Below are 20,478 nucleotides of genomic sequence, written 5' to 3'. Positions count from 1 at the left end.
GAACATACGTGGCAAATTTGAAATTTGTAGGCTTTATGGTTCTGAAGATTTCGTATTGATGCATGAGTGGTATTTCGCTTATATTTATAGATAGGATGAAGCTGAAAATCATTTAGCAGCTGTTCACAACAAGAACTTCATACATATTTATGGCACAGCACCTCCCTAATTTCGAGAAGCTAAGTAGGTCAGGCTTCACTCTTCAAGGTTCACTCAGTTGCAAACTTGATTTTGGGGAGTTATCCTGCCGCCCACTTCCCTGGTTTCCTTGGCAAGGCTTTTTGAAAGCCGATTTCCCATTTCCAAGGCCTGAGAGGACAGGACAGGCCAAGGTCTCTGAGATGGCTTTGTGCCTAAAGCAGGACGAGAAATGAGCATCTCTCAGGCTCTAGGCTGGTGACCACCAAACTGGACCTTCTTCCTCCCCACAAAATCTATCCATTCAGCTGTTCCTGCTATTCCAGCCCCAAATTCAGGGCTGCAGCTTTCAAGATCCAGTATCCTCCAAATAACACATACTTTACTTTTCAATTTCAGCTTCAAATTTTGATTCTGAGGAAATGGACTGTTCATCTCAGTGGGGACTGAGATGAACAGTCCATTTCATTGATGAGTGTAGAGAAGGCTTGAATTTCATTTCTAAAGTCCCATTGTAAGTCCAGCTGAGATATTGACTGTCAAATTTGACTACAAAGAATTAGCCTACTTTTTTTGTAGGCAAATATATAGTGGTATTAGATGGGAAGGTGGAAAAAAAATGTAAGATATTAGTTTGATAATGCCTTTCTGGCCATCAGCAGCAGAAGTTGTAAGCCGCCCTGAGTCCCCCCAGGGAAAAGGGCGGCATATAAATAAATTACTCTTTACTCTTACTCTAAGTTGCTTGATACAGGGTTACGAATGTAATGGATTCTGCCCATTCCATTCATAACTCAAAAATTTGTGGGAGTAAATCTCTTACATTGAACGACATCACTCCCTGCTTTCTCTCTTGCATTTGCTGCTTTCTTGCCCCTTACACCTTTCAATCTCCGCTTCGAATTTTGATTCTGAGGAAATGGACTGTTCGTCTGAGTGAGGACTTGTGTCTTTTGACCTCGCCCTATAGACCATCCCCTCTGACTCTTAGGTTGGCTTTATTTAATTTTGCTTGATATGGTTATATAGCCCTGTGAAAAATTCAGAGGCTTTGGGATCATTGAAAGGGTTCCTGACACCTACCGTAACTGTTATGAGACATGATAAAGATGGTGCACTAAAATGTGACACCAAGGAAAGAAAACAAGGAAAATTGATTAAATATATTTTTATTATTTTAGTGTGGTACATACTAAAAAAGATTGTAACTTGTCTTTTTGAATAGTGTTGATGAAATAAACCAACGAATAAAGCTGGAGATCCTGTGCTCAAAACCACAATCTCTTTTCTCCTCAATATTCCTACAGCTTTTCTCCATGAAGGTCTCCTGTAGGGCACTTTTTACACCTAAAATTTTACACTGGTTTTGTCACTGTCCCAAACTCCCCCAATATATTTGCTATTCATACGGTATCTTCAATTGTGTGCTACATTCTTGACACAATCTGAACAGACATGCTTGGTGCACTGAATTCCTGGAACTGTTTTAAAAAGATAAACTTTCACCCACTCTACTTCTCTTCTCTCATTCTCCTCCTTCTATGAGGAGCCACAATCTGTAACTATAGTCTGAGCGTTCCTATCCCCAAGAAATGCTGGATGGAGAATTCTGAGGCTGAAAATCTTGAGGCAGGAAAGGAAGAAATAGGCTGGGACTCTGTATGTGATATTTCTATCATCTACCATGCCATAAATGGAAAGAACACTCCAAAAATGTTTTTACATAATTGCACAATTTCTGCAAAAATGAATATAGGTGATCCCCATGATCAAAATAATATGTTCCAATTTCTTCTTTTCTCCTTCCCATTTAGTATCATTACATATTTACCTACAAAAAAAATCAGGCAAATTCTTTTTAGTCAAATTAAATACTGTGTTTCCCCGAAAGTAAGACAGCATCTTATTTTCTTTTGACCCCCCCCCCCAAAATATGGCCTTGCCCTTATTATCGGGGGAGTGGAGCTAATTGTTTTCTTTGCAGGTGGGGCGGGTGAGAAGGGCTCAGATCTTTAGGCGGCTCTGCAGCAGCACCAGAATGTGGCACTGATGATGAAGCAGATGGCGGCCGCTTGCAGCCAATCTCAGCACCTCCGTTGTTGTGTCCAGGGAAACACTTTGTAAAAAAAAACCTTCTTGCAAGTTTGAGAAATTTGAACTCGCAAGAAGGGGTGTTTTTTCAAAGTGGAAAGCTAAAATGAGCTGGGACACAATTTGAGGGTTGGCAGGTGGGGCAGGGGATGGGGCAGGGTGGAGGTTCTTGTAACCCGCCCATTCCGTGTCGGAACAGCAAATGTCTGCTACCTGGCGGAGGATGAGATGGAGGGAACCAAGCACCTTCCTGTGCCCCAAAAGCAGCTTCACCTGGGTGCTAGTGTGGGGACTGGTGATTGCCGTGGCTGCTGGCAGTATGAGTGTGTTGGTAGTGCCTGACTTGCTCCAAGCCAGGAGGATGGAGGTGCGGAGATTGGCCACGGGTGGCCACCATCTGCTTCATCCTCAGTGGTGAGTTCTGGCACTGCTGGAGAGCTGCCTGGACATCTGAGCCCGGTGGCAGTGGAAAATGCTTGCAGCGTGAAGTCCCCCAGCAGCCAGGAAAGGGGAGGGTGACAGGTGGCTCTCCAAGGAAGCCACCCTGTGCATGCCTTTGCCACCACCACTCCACAAATCGAAACAGGGCGCCAGCAAGCAGGAATTCTGCCTGGCCAGGAGAGCCGTGGGGGAGGGGACTAGCTTCCCAAATAGCCAAGGAGGCAAGAGCTGCTAGGTTTGGGCCCGAAGCCACTGCCGAAGTACAAGACCGGAATGTGCCCAGGCCAGATGGTGGGCTGCCGAAGAAATTGTGAATCGGCTGGGCCTGACCCAACTTCAGAGGGCCACCACGGGGGCAATTGAAACCACTATAGCTTTCCCCGGACAAGGTCGGGTACATGTCAGGGTCATTTTAGATTTGTGGGGGGTTATTTTCGGGTTAGGGTTAGGTGGGTATTTTGGCCGATGTCCTGAAAAGCCCAATTGGGCTTAGTATCAAGACATGTCCTATTTTCGGAAAACACAGTAGTCAGTTTCTCAGCTAGACTTACAATGGACATTAGAAATGAAATTCAAGTCTTTTCTACACTAATCGCTTTGGTCCTCAAGTGGATTTTCTTGTGTGCAATAAGGGTGGAATTTTGCCTGAACCACCGTCCACACTCGGGGCACTTAAATGGTTTCTCCCCTGTGTGTATATGCATATGATTTATAAGGTTACACCTAGAGCTGAAATCTTTCCCACAGTCTGGACACTCATACAGTTTCTCTCCTGTGTGAGTCCTCCGATGTTTAACCAGACTAGAATTCTGATTGAAACTTTTCTCACAATCGGGACACTCAAAGGGTTTCTCTCCTGTGTGACTCCTCTGGTGTACCACCAGGCTAGAATTGTGACTGAAACATCTCCCACAATAAGGACATTTAAAGGGTTTCTCTCCAGTGTGAGTCCTCTGGTGTATCATGACTTGGGAACTCTGAGAGAAACGTTTTCCACAAAGAGAACATTCAAAGGGTTTCTCTCCTGTGTGAATCCTCTTGTGGCTAATGAGGTGGGAATTCTCACTGAAACTTTTCCCACAATCAGGACATTGAAAAAGTTTCTCTCCTGTGTGAATCTTCTTGTGGCTAATAAGGTGGGAACTCTTACTGAAACTTTTCTCACAATCAGGACATTCAAAGGGTTTCTCTCCTTTATGACTCCTCTGGTGTATCACAAGCTGGGAACTATGAGAGAAACGTTTTCCACAATCAGAACATTCAAAGGGTTTCTCTCCTGTGTGAATCCTCTGGTGGCTAATGAGGTGGGAATTCTTACTGAAACTTTTCCCACAATCAAGACATTGAAAAGGTTTCTCTCCTGTGTGAGTCCTCTGATGTATCACGAGCTGGGAACTATGAGAGAAACATTTTCCACAATCAGAACATTCAAAGGGTTTCTCTCCTGTGTGAACCGTCTGGTGGCTAATGAGATTGGACATCTCACTGAAACTTTTCCCACAATCAGGACATTCAAAGGGTTTCTCTCCTGTGTGAATCCTCTTGTGGCTAATAAGGTGGGAACTTTGACAGAAACTTTTTCCGCAGTCAGGACATTCAAAGGGTTTTTCTCCAGTGTGAGTCCTCTGGTGTATCACCAGATTGGACTTCCGACTGAAACTTTTCCCACAATAAGGACATTCAAAGGGTTTCTCTCCTGTGTGAATCCTCTTGTGGCTAATGAGGTGGGAACTGTTGCTGAAACTTTTCCCACAATCAGTACATTGAAAGGCTTTCTCTCCTGTGTGAATTCTCTGGTGTATCACCAGACTGGAATTCTGACTGAAACTTTTCCCACAAACAAGACATTGAAATGGTTTCTCTCCTGTGTGAGTTCTGTGGTGTTTCAGCAGGCTGGAATTGGTACTGAAACTTTTCTCACAATCAGGACATTCAAAGGGTTTCTCACCTGTGTGAATTCTCTGGTGTATCACCAGGCTGGAATTCTTACTGAAACTCTTCCCACAAACGGGACATTCAAATGGTTTCTCTCCTGTGTGAGTCCTCTGGTGTGCAACAAGGTGAGAATTCCAACTGAAACTATTCCCACATTCAAGACATTTACAGAGTTTCTCACCTGTGTGCATCATCTGGTGGCTAATAAGGTTGGAATTGGTACTGAAACTTTTCTTACAATCAGGAAAGTCAAAGGGTTTCTTGCTGTGTGAGTTCTCTGGTATATCATGACCTGGGAATTCTGAGAGGAACTTTTACCACAATCAGGACATTCAAACGGTTTATCCCTGTTATGAGTCCTCTGGTGTTGAACCAGGCTAGAATTGATACTGAAACTCTTACCACAATCAGGATAATGAAAAGGTCCAGGACTCTCCTGTGTGAGTCATCTGGTGTGTCACCAGGTTTTAATTGTGACTGAAATATTTCTCATAATCAGAAAATTTGAACAGTTTCTCCTTGGTGTGAGTCCACATTGCCATGCTTGCTGAAACAAAGACCGGATTGGGAGCACTTGTAGGGCTTCTCTCCTGTGTGTATTCTTCCATGGACCACAATGGAGTTATTCTGACCAATGGTTTGGCCACATTCAGAGCATTTATACGGCTTCTTTCTAGTCTGGATCCTCTCAGGATTGATCAGCTGTGATTTGCAAGTTGTATATTTCCCACAACAGGAACCTCCATGGAGTTTTTCCACAACTAATATTTCTGAGGCGGTCAAAAATATGGATGGTCCCTTGTTTAGTGGTGTTTTGATTCAAGCTGTTTTCTTCCTCCCAGAGCAAGGCATGCAACACTGTCTGCTCTATGTGACTTTCCAATTTATCTTTTCTTCCAGACTGACGTCCAGATATTTCCCTCTTTTACTGAACGGAAAAAATAATCGCCTTGACTTTTCATGTAACGCATGCTTGAATTCCACACTCTACTTTTCCCAACTAGAAATCTCTTCTCCGTTTTCTCTGAATTCTTTCTCACCTGCTAAGGGAGTGGTTTTCTGAAGGAAATGGAAAATATTTTGATTTATGGATGAAGTTGCTTTTCTATTCAAGGTTGCTTGTTATCAGTTGTCCAGAGTGCTCTTATTGCTATCTCCTTTGTCTATAAGATAAAAATAAAAATATATCTTTAATTGTGAATAAAAGGGTTGCAAAAGATGAGGGGGGAAAACATTGACATTGCAATGAAAAAGTAAACATGCCACAATGCTCCAATAAGCTCTTACATTAATCATTAGTCATTGATGAGACATGAAAGACTACCCAGATCCAAGTTTGAATATCCATTCAATGACGAAATTCACTTGTTGACTGGGTCAATCACAAATTCTTTGCAGAGCAAAGGATTGTTTACAAATCCAGGCAAGTGGAAAAGAAAGTACATCCTCTTTGATTTCTGTGCTGTCCCAACAGTATATAGCTAATGTAGGAATTAAGAACTGTCTCCTTTAAGAAGTTACCTCATGAGAAATGTAGGCAGAAATGCCTTGTGGGAAATGTAGTTCCATAACATGTGACCACATCTGTGTTCCCTGATTGGGCAGCGGATATTCTGTCCAGGAAAAGTGATTTATTACCGGTCATTCTTTGAATCGCCCTTTGTTAACTGGGATGGAGCAAAACGCGTCTCCCCTCTTCATCTCCGATCTTCTCCGCTCATCAAAAGGAGAGAAAGACCACAGACCTTTTACACTACATGATGGGACAGATCATGGAAAGTCAGAAGTATCTTAACACTGAACTGTAAGATTTGCTATTAAGGATGCCTGATAATAAACTTGATCAAAGGAACATCCTAAGAGTGGAGTTAACCTGCCCACCTTGGCAAACTGACATCACTGGGGCAGAACAATTTCTATGGTTTTACTTATCCATACATTAAAATGTCATTTCAAAAGAAAAGAATAATAGAATTTGAAAGGATCTTGGAGATCTTCTAATCCAGCTCCTGTTGAAGCCGGAAACCCTACACTATTTCAGATAAGTGGCTCTCTAGTCTCTTCCGAAAAGCCTCCAGTGAGGGAGAACCAGAACTTCAGAAGTCCAGCCGTTCTGCTGGTTACTTGTTGGTGAGCATCTGGAAATATCTCACTGCTTCCATAGTATAAAGAGGCCAAGTAGCAACCAAGTACTGTTAATAAAGTGCCCTTGACCAATTGATCATTAGCAAATGTGGCTACATCTATAATAACTGAAGCTGTAAGAGTTTCCTGGTCTAATAAAGGATAAAGAATGAGCAATGATCTTAGAAAAGCAATTGTTGCTCCTCATCAATTTGGGAAGGTTTAAAAGGCCACTTCCAAATAATTCAAAATTCATCATTCTACAGTGAGGAAGATTATTCACAAGTGGAATGTTGAGCCCAAATTTGACATGTGTAGCCATTTTATTTAGCTCTTTATTATACTCATTTATTCTTTTTCTTCCTCTTTACTATGTAAGGGGGGCTTTCGGGCTCACCACATTCTTTTAAATATATTTTATTCAATTTTCACATTCCATTTGCAATCATTTATATACAGGGTATTTACTATAAGAAAAGAAAAAAAAGAAAAGGGGAATAAAACGAACAAATAAAAAGAAAACACAACTCATCATTCACAACCCCACCTAACCCTTTCATCCTCCATACACCCCATCTGCCCCCTCCAACTTTCCTTTCTCCCTCTAACACTCCCCTCCTACTTCCCTTTCCCCTCAAACTTTCCTTCTCCCCTTACTCCCCGGACACCCTCCTTACATTCCCCTTACTCCTTCCTTACTCCTCCCTCTTCTTTCCCTCTACCTCCCTCCTTGGTGTATGCCTTTATTCGAGTGTTGCTTGATCTGATAAAAGTAAAATAAACCAAGGAAAAAAAAGAGAGAAAAAAAAAACCCACCGTATATAAATACATTCTTATTCTTATTAAGACTATGTTAACACCCCCCCACCCCACCCCCCACAAATCCCCATCCCTAATCCTCCCGGCTTCCCAGGGCCCACACCTGGCATTACCTTCTGTCTAAAATATCTTGTATACATATGGATTAAGAAATAAAAGTAATATATCAAAAGAAAAAAAAAAAGAAAAAAAGGGGAAAAAAAGGGAAAAGAAAAGAGAAAAGAGAAAAAAAAGAAAAAAAAAGAAAAAAAAAAGGAAACCACTCTTTGTGTTGATCTCAGCCCCCCATCTTTATCTATGCTTAAATAGTATAAATCATTCTATCTATATTTTATTCTCGTCTCTTACTTCTTTGCTATTTACCCCAACCTTCTGTAGATTCTCCCGTTCCTCTTCCTAAACCTCATGATCCCTTCCGATAAAATTTAAGCAACGTGGTTCATGCCATATATTCAAATATAACTTTACAGACAAGTAATCAAATTTTCCCTTCTAGTAAAATTTAAATAGCGTAAATGATCTTTCTTTACCCCCTTTTCAAACAGTAATTCAAAATCCCCTACTTAGTAAAATTAAACAGCGTAGATCAAATATTACTTTACACAGGAATCAATTTCTATCTTAAGATAATTCCAACCGACTTCCTCTTCTAATAGGATTTAAATAACGTAGTTCATTCCACATGCATTTTACCCTCATCCCTCACTCATTTATACTAGCATTTGTTTAAAATATAACTCAGAGCGATTTCAACCAACTTCCCCTTCAAATAAAAGTTAAGTAGCATGGATCATTCCACATATTCAAATAATACTTTCAACAAAAGTCAGTTAACCTTCTATTTTAAAATAATCCCATCTAACAAAGTTTAAACAACATAAATCATTCCGCATTCTTTTTACACTTATCTTAAGATAATCCCAACCGGCTTTCTGTTCTAATAAGCTTTAAACGACGTAAATTTTACCCTCATCCCTTGCTTGTCTGATGTTTACCACAAATAACGTAGTTCCTTCCACATGCATTTTACCCTCGTCCCTTACTTGTCTGATATTTACCACTATCAAATTTATACTAGCATTTGTTTAAAATGTAACTCAGAGCGATTTCAACCAACTTTCCCTTCAAATAAAAGTTAAATAGCATGGATCATTCCACATATTCAAATAATACTTTCAACAAAAGTCAGTTAACCTTCTATTTTAAAATAATCCCATCTAACAAAGTTTAAACAACATAAATCATTCCGCATTCTTTTTACATTTATCTTAAGATAATCCCAACCGGCTTTCTATTCTAATAAACTTTAAACAACGTAAATTTTACCCTCATCCCTTGCTTGTCTGCTGTTTACCACTATCAAATTTATGCTAACGTTAATTTAGAGTCTAGCTTAAAGTAGTTTCACCCAGCTTTCCCTTCTGATAAAAATTAGTCCGCTTTTTCTACCGGAGAGAGGTCTCAAACCCCCATTCAGTCCTCAAGCATTTTGAAATGTCTAAATTCTCGATCTCCGTTTTTCTGCTTCTCCGAGGGAGGAGGGGCTACCCCCTCCATCTTGCAACCACATGGCCAGCCGCTTGCTTGCCTTCTCCTTCCGCTTGTCTCTCCTCTCTTCCAAGCGCGTCAGGAAGTCCCGCCTTCAGAATCCTACAATAGAAATCTTGAGCCTCCGAAACAGAGTTAAGACGAAATCTTTGATTCTCAAATGTAACCGTGATACCGGCAGGGGCCTCCCATCTGTATCGAATCTGTTGACTCCTAAGCTCCTTAGTTAAAAAGGTGTAGTCCCTTCTTGCCTTCAGCATCTGAAAAGGAATATCTTTGAAAACAATCAGGTCCTGGCCGTCAACTCGAAAACTGTTATTATAAAGCTTTTGCACAATCGCATTTCTAGATTCTTTTGTAGAGAAATGTATAATTATGTCCCTCGGGAGCTGTCGCTGTTCCGCTATCAATGAGTTCTGGCGATAGATTTTCCGAATCTGCCAATCAAAGTTAAGTCCCGGGCTTCCCAGCGCATGGCTGAAGGCTTCAGCAAAGGTCTGTTTCAAATTCTCTTGCTCCTTTTCACGGAATCCTCTGACTCTTATTGCAAATGCCTTCCTATTAAAATTTATCATCATAAGCTGATTTTCGTTATCTCTAATTTTTTGTTGTAAAATTTGAATATTGGTAGTCAAATTAAAATTAGCCTTCTCCAGACTTTCCAATTTGTTCTCTATTTCAGCAGAGTAATCTGACAGGGCAGACACGGCTGCAAACGTATTCGCCTTCATTTGATTAACTTTAGATTTTAAATCATCATAAAGTTCCAATACAAATTCCTTAATTTCTTGCTTAAAGGCATTAAAGATTTTAAAGAGATATTCCTGTGTTAAAAATTCTCCAGTAGAGGGCGTAGGAGACAAAGGCTGTGTTTCCAGTAAAGATTCTTTAAATTCTTTAGACACATTTGTAGCAAGACGCTTCTTTGATCTGGGTGCCATAATAAATAAACAAGTAAGCAGCGCTTCGCTCCCCTCTATTTCCAAAGAAGAAGAGTTTATTTTGTTAAGAAGCGGTCTGCAGGAAGATAACACCGGCTGAGTACATCCAGTATCAATCATCCACGGAGAGAAATCGCCATTTTGAGGTCTATTTAGACAAAGAAGTCTCTAAGACGAATGGTGCTGGTATTTAAGATAGTAATAAAAGCATAAATCTCACAGGGGTGGTACCCTCCCGTATCAATTCTAGCTTGAAAAAACTTTGTTTTGTCCTGGGGGGGGCTAGCCTGTCTGGGGCTGCCAAAAAAAAAAGGCAGCTTAGAAGAACTGGCTGGAGATAGAAGCTCCGCTCCGGTTGGATCTAATCTCTTCCCACAGCCAAAAAAAGAAAAAGGCTGTGGCTTACGAATAGACCCTAGCCTACGGAGCTATCCTCCCTGCCCCTTTCTTAGCCAAAAAGGGGTGCTATCTATGATCTTATTTAGATATACAGACCAGATCTCTGAGGAGCTCGGTGGAGCCCTCCTCGGCAACAGGCCACGCCCCCAGGAAAATGGGCTCACCACATTCTTAAGGTGAGGGAAAGAAGCGAATAGATGGTAAGATTGTTTTGGCTAGGTGACCTTCTTTCCCGTGGGAACAGAGGCTGCTCCTGGTGTGAAGGGAAGGTGGAGTTTGAAGACACCGGGCAATGTGGATTGAGTGTTTATTTGGAAGGGTTGTGAGGAAAAAGGCTCTTCTCACCAAAAAGCCAATAGGAGCACGGCTGAGATTTGCAAAGTTGCATCTGAATAAATCACATGACTTCTTGAACACTGTCCTTTGCACAGATCTGACCAAAGTGGAGATGTTTCGCCATAATGCACATTGACACATTTGACAAAAACCAAACACAGCATATCAGCACAAGCATCTCATATAAACCGTCAAGCACGATGGTGGAGCAGTGATGATTTGGGCTTGTTTTGCAGTCTTTGAGTTGACCATGAACTCCTCTGTATACCAAGGTATGATAGAGTCAAAAGCGAGGCCATCTAGCCAATAGTTAAAGCTTGGCTGTCATATTATTATGCAACAGAACAATGGTCGCAAAAAACATCAGCGAATATAAAACAGAATGGCTGAAAAAGCGAACTCCATACCTCAATCCGATTGGCAGGACCTCAAGAGAGTTGTACATAAATAAACACCCACAAACCTCAATGAACTTAAGCAATTTTGTAAAAAAGATGGGCCAAAATTCCTCCACAACATTGTAAGAGACTGATAAAAGTCATACAGAAAAGAATTTTCTAGTTGTTTTTGCTAAACGTGGTTCTACAAATTATTGAATCGTACTTTTCTTGACACAGGACTTCTCCGTTTTGATTTTCTTTTTATCAAATAAACGATAACCTGATGTAATTTATTGTTCATCTGTGGTTGCATTTACCAACTTTTAAGAACTTCTAAGGAACCAAATGATTTTTACTATGTCCTGATGCAAGTCCCAATTGCAGTCAGATTTTCTATGTAAAATCATAGAAGTCAAGGAGAGTGTACTTTCTTTTTCACATGACTATATCTGGAAGTCCTGGGGAGAGATTATACATTTGGAGATATAAACATTCAGAGAGAAATAATACACATACCTACAAGGGGACTGGAGACTAAAACATATGAAGAACCGTTGCAGGAACTGGGTTTGTCTAGTTTAATAGAAAGAAGGACTAGGGGAGACATGATAGCAGTGTTCCAATATCTCAGATGTGGGGGCTTTAACTGATGAAATGAAACTGATGAAATGATGCCTAAAGACTCTGCAATATTTGAAGCACCAGTTTTGCCCATGGTATCACTGAGCTCCAGTAAAGGCAGAAAATACTTTCCACAACCTCTTTGGTGACATCCCAATTGAAGTAGTCCTCCCTTACTGACTGCAATTGGGACTTGCATCAGTGTCACTAAGTGGACTGATCGTGAAGCATGATGCCACAACAGTGCTAACTTACATTTTTCTTCCTACAACTTATTTAGCTTTTAATGTGTATGTATCTTTTTATGTCTCTAAGCTGCCCACAGTAGTATCACGGTAAGGTTGGTGGCCAATAAATTTTATAAATAAATATACTGAACAATCAAAACATTTGTTAAAAAAGTGTTTGGTTAAACACAGTTGAACCTGGTTAAAAATGGATGGTGGCAACAATAGGAAAACAAATGGAGGGGACTTCCGGTGGTGACATCATTCAGAGTCAGGAACATAAAGGAAACTGTTCGCAATGGCTCAAACAGAGCGCCTGTTAGAGAGTCCAATAACCTGTGTAAGTCAACAGGAAGGGTACCTGTGTACCATGGGCGGTTTGAGATTGGAAGCCCCCTTAAGGTATTGCCTGACCATGGGGTGGTGCGTCAAACTCTGGTTTCTTCCACACAGGAGAACTGATGAGATGGCTGAAACCTATCTCCTAATTGCGTTAGGAGTAACCCTCTATCCAGGCCCACCTGGAGGAAGTCCAGAACCTATGGCACTGTAGTCTGGATAGGATTGTACCCCCGGGAGTTACACCAAGAGTCAAAGGACCGCCATGTGGAGCCATAGATGCGTTCCGTGAGGGTCTGCGGGCGGCCTGGATAGTCCTTATCAGCCTGGGGGAGAAGAGGTCCTTCCTCAGGATGCTCCGCTCAATCACCAAGCGGTCAACTGGAGCCATTAAGGATCTGGGTGCTCCAGCGACCCCGGGCTGAGGGATATCCTCTCCTGGGGGATTCTCCAGGGCCTCTCCACAGAAAGAGACTGGAGATCTGCAAACCACAGCCTCCGGGTCCAGTGAGGAGCCAACAGAACCACTTCCGCCCCCTCCTGAAGGATCTTCCGTATGACGCTGGGGATCAGGGGCAAGGGAGGAAAGGGATACAGAAGACCCCTGGGCCATGAACTCCGCAGACCATCCGTCCATTCCACCCCCCGTGTCTGGTACCTGGAGAAGAACCTCGGGAGCTAGGTGTTGAGAGGAGTGGCGAACAGATCAACCTCCGGGCGCCCAAAGCGCTCAGCCACCTCCTCAAAGATCACCGGCTGCAGCTTCCACTCTGAGTTGTCCACCTCGGCCCGGCTGAGCCAGTCAGCCCTGGTGTTCTCCACCCCCACTATGTGTGCTGCCCTCAGACCGGCGGTTCCTTTCGGCCCACTGTCCCAGACGTTTGGCCTCCTTCATGAGGGCCCTTGATCTGCCCCCCCCCCGGCTGTTTATGTGGGCCTTGGTGGTGATATTGTCTGTGAGGACTAATATGTGCTGTCCCCTGACCAAGTTCTGGAAATGTAACAGGGCCAGGAGGACCGCCCTGAGCTCCAACCAGTTTATGTTGTGAGTCCCTTCTGTCTGAGTCCACTGTCCTTGCGCCCTCTGAGCCAGCAGATGGGCACCCCACCCGCTCAGACTGGTGTCCGTCGTTACCGTCAAGCGGTCTGGTGTCCAGAAAGTTTCACCCTTCATGATCGCTGGGGACGTCTACCAAGTCAGGAAGCGGGAGAAAATTTGGCAGAAATAATGAGAATATCCTTGGTAGAAGCACCAGTGATAACCAAAGACAAGCTGATGGAAAGAACAGATGGAGGGTTTCGAGTCTTTAAAAGATATGCAATGAACAATAAGTTGCTAAGAAAAGTCCACATGAGATTTACCAACTAGAATACAGATTTTACAAATGGCAAAAGATATTGGATGGCACTATTTCTGGAAGGATATGGGATGATGAAATATTACAACGAAAATTAAGTTAAACTTAGTTAAATTTTGAGTATTATATATAATACAAAGTAATAATAGTTATAGTTGAATAAATGATTAACAATGATAATAATGTATCTATATAGACTAGAGGGATAATATGGAATTTTATATAAACTGTAAGTGAGAATATAAAGATGTAATACCATTGGATGATTCCAGGATGATATAATGAAATGCCATAATATATAATTTGCTTTAAATTTAGCATGCTTCACATAAAAAGGAGGTAATAATAGTTATACTCAATAAATGTTTTATAATCATAATAATTGTATATCTATATATTTGATTGATGATATGAATAATGGAATGTGCTGAAAGTAGTAAGTTTACATATAAAATTAGAGAACAAGATAAACAATTTTATAGAATATGGGATTTATCTTATCTGTGGTTAGATTAAAAATAAATAAATACACATGGAATTGAAAATTATCAGAGAATGTTACCAAAAATGAATCAGAATAGGGTATAAAAATATTTTATTATTGGATATATTGAAGATGATGTAATGAACTGCGACACTATAAATGAACCCATATTTAGAAAATTGTTTAAAATGAGGAAATAGTGAAAGTCAAATAAATGAAGTACTATAATAACTATGTATATAAGCATATTTGAATGACAATATGTGACTTTATATAAAGTTTAAGTGATGACTATGGAAAGGATGCACAAAAACCTTGTAACCAACCGACACACTGTACGTAATGGAAGATGTTTTTACATTATATCTTTTTGTCTGTCTATGTTTGTTTAAAAATAAAAAAACTTTTTTATATAAAAAAAGAGGGGAATTTCAATGTACATTAAAGATTGGATAAATGCCAAACAAATTTATGCAGACCAAGAGGGGAGAATCCTGATGATAGAAATAGAAACAGAACAAAAAGGAATACTTCTCACGGCCATATACGCACCAAATAAAAACCAAAAAGAATTTTACAAGAAAGTTCACAAAAAGATAACAGAAATACAATATGAGAACATATGTCTAATTGGAGATTTCAATGCAATAACAGACACCAAGAAAGACTATAAAAGCAGCCAAAGAAATAAGAAAAAAAAGAAATAAGAAAAAAAGAACACTACCAACCACATTCTTTGAAATGGCACAGGAACTGAGTTTACAAGATGTATGGCGAGAAAGAAACATAGAAAACAAACAATACACATTTTATTCCAATCCACATAAGTCACGGTCAAGGATAGATATGGTCTGGATGACAAAACGAATGAGAAGAGATGCAAAGGAAATTGAAATAATGACAAACATCTGGACAGACCGTAATCCAATAAAAGTAGTATGGAAAGGAGACAGGGGGAAAAAGGAGATGGCAATTAATCAAAAAATACTGAAAGATAAAGAATATACAACGATAGAAAAAGAAATGAAATTCTTTTACAAAGTAAATAAAAAAGAAGTAACATCACTACAAAATTTATGGGATACTACAAAGACATTTATTAGGGGACTGACAATAGCATCTTTGGCAAGGAAAAATAAAGAAAAGAAACAAAAACAAGAAACACTAGAGAAAGAATTCAGAAAATTGGAAGCAGACCTGCAAAAAGATCCACAAGAAATAAAAATAAAGGAAAAGAGAACTGATAAAATACAAATTGAATTTGATGGCACAAGGGAAGATGGCCCAGAAAATTAAATTTCCTAAACAAAATTTCTTTGAGAATGCGAATAAGCCGGGGAGATGGTTAGTACACAAATTGAACAAAGAAAAGGAAAAAACAACAACACCAATTACAGGATGAAAAAGGAATTATACAACACCGGAAGGAGGAGAAAAAAAATATAATACAGAATTCCTTTTGAAAAATTATATAATAAAGAAAACATAATACAAGAAAATATTGAACAATATTTGAACAAAAGGAGATTGCAAGAAATCAAGGCGGCGAAAAGAGAAATGTTAAACAGGAAAATCACAATGATGGAATTAATGGAAGGAGTGAGGAAACAGAAAAACAAGAAACCGAGCCCGGAATACCTGTAGAATTTTATAAAAATATACAAGAGCCAATAGAAACAGTAATGTTATACCTGTACAACAAAGCACTTACAGAAGCCAGATTACCAAAAACATGGAGGGAAGCGTATATAACACTCATACTTAAAGAAGATTTGGATCACCAACAAATAAAAAATTAAAGACCAATTTCATTATTGAACACAGACTATAAAATATTCACATCGATAATGGCGTAATGACTAAAAAAAATTAAATGAAATCATTCATGCAGACCAAAATGGCTTTTTGCTGAAATGATAGTTAAAAAATAACAAAAGAGTAATTATGAACACATTAGAAAACTATGAAGAACACCCAGGAAAACAAGCAGCATTAGTCTTTCTAGATGCCCAAAAGGCCGTTGACAATCTAAATTGGCAGTTTATCATTACACATTACAGATTTGGAGATAACTTTATAAAGATGATTGAAACAATATATTTGACACAAACAGCAAAAGTAATAATAAAGCGAGATGTTACAGAAGAATTTAATATTTGGAAAGGAGTAAGGCAAGGATGTACATTATCACCCTTATTATTTATCCTAACACTAGAGGTGCTATTAATAGTAATTAGAAAGAAACAAGAAATAAAAGGATTAAAAAATTTAAAAGAGGAATATAAAATTCAGGCATTCCGCAGACGATATAGCATTCATTTTAGAAGAGCCATTAGAAACACGAGCCAAGCTAATTTTAAAAATTGAGGAATTCGGCAAAGTAGCAGGACTTAAAATTAATAAGAGCAAAGCAAAGATTATTTCAAAAAAATCTTACTAAAAAGCAAGAGAGAATTAGGAAAGAAGATGGGGATGCAGATAGTAAAAAGGGTGAAATATTTAGGAGTTTGGCTAACAGGGAAATGCTCAACAATTAAAGAAGATAACTATGATAAAACAATACAGAAAATTTTTAAAAGATCTGGAAAATTGGAGAAAATTGCAAATCTCACTAACGGGAAGAATTGTGGCAGTTAAAATGAACATTTTACCGAAAATCCTGTTCCTATTCCTATACACCAATAATTTTTTTGGGAGGGGGGGGGAATTCCTTGTAGATCTAAACAAATTGATAACATAATTTATTTAGCTAGGGGGAAAACCGCAAATCATTGCAAGACGGTAGAGAGAAAGGAGGTTTTGGACTCCCAGATTGGGTGCTCTATTATCAGGCAGCAGCGCTTACCTGGATAAGGGGCTGGATAAACTTAAAGAACAAAATAATATTAAGACTAAAAGGGCATACATGGTTAAAAAATAGAAGAAAACACTACAATAAAATTCCAATTTGGTTATCTACTATGGAAGCACTAATTTATCCAAATGTATTAGATATAAATAAAATAATAAGATACGAAGATATATTACACAATCAAGGGACACTAAAAAAAAGGCAAGAATTAAAGAATGAGGGAATAGATATAGACTTGTGGCCATACTTACAAACACAGGCGAAGTACAAAAAAGATCAAGAAGTGGATGGATTTTATAAAGAGCCACAAAGATTTTTTTTTAAAATTACAGAGAACCAAAGAAAAATTGATGAAAAAAATATACCACTATTTATTAAGATTTAAGAAGTAGTGAAAGAGACCATGATAACGTGGGCTACGAAAGAAAGAAAAAAGACCAAGAAATGAAAAAAATATACAAAACCACAGGATTAATAAGAGTGGAAAATATAGGATTGATTGTAGATAAAAATAGTATGAAAAAAGGAAATTTAATAGAATCAAATGTACATAAAAGATGTAATGTATGGAATTAGTGGAGAAAAAGATATGTAAAAATGTGTGTATGTGTGTATGTATGGACACGTAAAAGATGTAGAAGTGCTGCAAAGAAGATATAAATGTATGTATGTATGTATGTATGTATGTGTATGTATATGTATATATATATATATATATATATATATATATATATACACACACATACACATATACATACATACATACACACATACACGCACACACATACATACATATCTTCTTTGCAGCACTTCTACATTTTTTACGTGTATGTATGTATGTGTATGTATGTATGTATATATATATATACACACACACAAACATACATACATATCTTCTTTGCAGCACTTCTACATCTTTTACGTGTATGTGTGTGTGTGTATGTGTGTGTGTGTATATATATATATATATATATATATATGCATGCATGCACGCACGCACGCACACACACACACACACACACACATACATACAGATAGATAGTGTCACAACCCCTGGTATGTCCCAATTATGGGGGGAAGCTAACTGCTTCCATTCTGCCTGACAAAGGCAACAGTAAAAATATTGGGTTTCTGTCTGGATGGTCTCTTGTGACGAGCTGATGGACAGAGAATGGAAGCAGTTAGCTTCCCCCCATAATTGAGGCATACCAGGAGTTGTGACACTAAATATATACCTCCCTCCCTGGCTCAGCTGATAACAGAGGAGGACCTGTGGCTTAATGGTTAAGACATCTGCCTAAGATGTAATACAGCACAGGTTCAAATCCCAGTAAGGGTATGGCTAGCTGATGAGAGCTAAATAGCTTGAAATACATCTATACTATATATATGGGGTGTGTGTGTATAGATAAGAGAAACACAATGGACATGTAAAAGATGTAGAAGTGCTGCAAAGAAGCTATAAATGTGTGTGTGTGTGTGTGTGTGTGTGTGTGTGTGTGTATGTATGTATGTAGACAGACAGACAGACAGACAGACAGATAGATAAAGAGAAACACCATGGACATGTAAAAAATGTAGAAGTGCTGCAAAGAAGATATGAATGTATAAATAAATAAATAAATTAGAAAAGGAAAACAAATGGAAGTAAAACAATCCAGAAACGACCAGAGGAACATCAGTCCGATCTTGTTGCCCAGAAAACATCAGGTCCATAAGAAAGTTGGGAGGGTCTTCAAGGCCATCCTCTGTTCAGGCAGGAGACGCTATTCCACCCAGAACAAATAGCTGCCCAATCTCCCCCTAAAACCCTCCAGTGATGGGAGCACCCACAACCTCTGGAGGGAAGCCATTCCCAAAGAATCCACTTTCACTTGGAAGAGACTTTTCCAATCTTCCCACCAGAAGGAAAATTGCAGCCACCAGTTTCACAGCTTGCAGCACCAGTGGCCTTAAATTCGGGGAGGGAAGGAACCTGCAGCAGCAGCAGCTGAGATGCTTCAGCCCAGTTGCTTCTCTGCTTCCAGGCCGTGGAGGGAACCGAACAGCCCGACTTGCTCCCAGATTTTCCTCCCACCTGTCCTCAACTCACCTTCCAGCTGCTGCTTCGACTATGGGAGGAGCACAAAAGCCTCTCTGCACACCTCCTTCCTCCCATGAGTCATCCGGAAGAGGAGGTTCCTCTGCGCTTCTCTCCCCCCCACCATCCTTTCTAGCAATAAAGTACTCAATGGTTTAAAACTCTTTTTTGAAGCCCAAGCACGGATGGCACTGTGTTGATGCCTTTCTAGGCAGAGATGTTGCCTGACCGCCATCTAGCGACTGGAGGTGGAAAAACACGCTCTTCCAGGCTCCACCAAGGCGTTTGGGAGAGGTTTTCAGTGATGATATGGCAGCAGGTCGTTTTCGATTCCTAGCAACCGACCTTTACAACGGAGCCAATTGAAATAGTGAAACGTGACGCTAAGCTTCGTTTTTTGTTCCTTTGGGTCAAGTCTTGATGGTTGGCCTTGCAGTTTCCATTGGAAGGGTTTTTGGAAGTGGTTCCCCCTCCCCCCTTTCCTGCTTCCTATGCCTGAGAGGATTGGCCAAAGTTTAACAGATTTTTGCCCTTTGGGTGAGACTGGAACTGAGCGTTTCTCTGTCTCTAATCTGGCGTCTTCATCACTACACCAAACTGGATCTTCTTCCTCCCCACAAAATATGCCCATTGACCTGTTTCTGCTGCTCCAACAGCCAATTCAAGACTGCACTTTTCAAGATTGATCAATTAGTCTACCCTGGCAGGGACCTTGGTGGTGTTCTAGTCCAACCCCCTGCTCAAGCAGACCCTATTTCAGACAAATGATTATTCAGCCTATTTTTAAAAACTTCCCGTGATGACACAGCCACAGCCTCTGAAGGCAAACTGTTCCAGTGGTTAGTTGTTCTCCCTGTTTTTTGTCCTGCCTTCTAGTCTTCGGAAAATAACTTCACCCCTCATCTTTGTGACAGCCACTGAAATATTGAAATTTTGCTATCATGGCCCCCTTTGTCATTCTTTTCATTAGACTAGACCAGTAAACATGTGCCAAAATTGTGCAATAGTGCATGTGCACACCCACAATGCAATGTAGGTTGGCTTTATTTAATTTTGCTTGATATGGTTATATAGTCTTGTGATTCAGAGGCTTTGGGATCATTGAAAGGGTTTCCGACTCGTTAACTATAATAAGATGAGACATGATAAAGATGACGCACTAAAATGTGACACCAAGGAAAGAAAACAAGGAAAATTGATTAAATATATTTTTACTATTTTAGTGTGGTGCGGTGAACTAGAGGTGGAGCTCTCGCTTCACGATCAGGAAGATGTGAGTTCGATCCGAGGTAGAGGCAGATATTTCTCTCTCTGGGCACAATGACAATATATCTGCTGCAAACTCCGCATTGGTGATACGAAAGGC

General features: G+C 39.9%; 2 protein-coding genes across 2 annotated transcripts in view; both read right to left on the bottom strand.

Annotated features, from left to right (window-relative positions):
- The window catches only part of LOC148047635 (uncharacterized), a 152,786-nt gene extending 133,578 nt beyond the window's left edge, over nucleotides 1-19,208 (bottom strand). The window contains 1 exon segment of the mRNA XM_087711609.1: nucleotides 19,177-19,208. The gene's annotated coding sequence lies outside the window, so the exon portion shown is untranslated.
- LOC106556131 (uncharacterized) lies at nucleotides 742-19,216 on the bottom strand. The gene is made up of 2 exons (XM_087711670.1): nucleotides 19,125-19,216; nucleotides 742-5,768 (listed from the first exon to the last, which is right to left on the bottom strand). The coding sequence occupies exon 2, from the start codon at nucleotides 4,797-4,799 to the stop codon at nucleotides 3,243-3,245; it is 1,557 nt and encodes a 518-aa protein (XP_087567796.1). The 5' UTR covers nucleotides 4,800-5,768; nucleotides 19,125-19,216; the 3' UTR covers nucleotides 742-3,242.
- Between the last annotated feature and the right edge of the window lie 1,262 nt (nucleotides 19,217-20,478).

Source organism: Thamnophis sirtalis, unplaced genomic scaffold (genome assembly GCF_051295495.1).
Source record: "Thamnophis sirtalis isolate CommonGarterSnake01/CBP01778 unplaced genomic scaffold, rThaSir2_p1.2 scaffold_3, whole genome shotgun sequence".
NCBI classification, from domain to species: Eukaryota; Metazoa; Chordata; class Lepidosauria; order Squamata; family Natricidae; genus Thamnophis; species Thamnophis sirtalis.
Note: the sequence above shows the minus strand (reverse complement) of the source record. Positions and strands in the feature narration are given on the sequence as shown.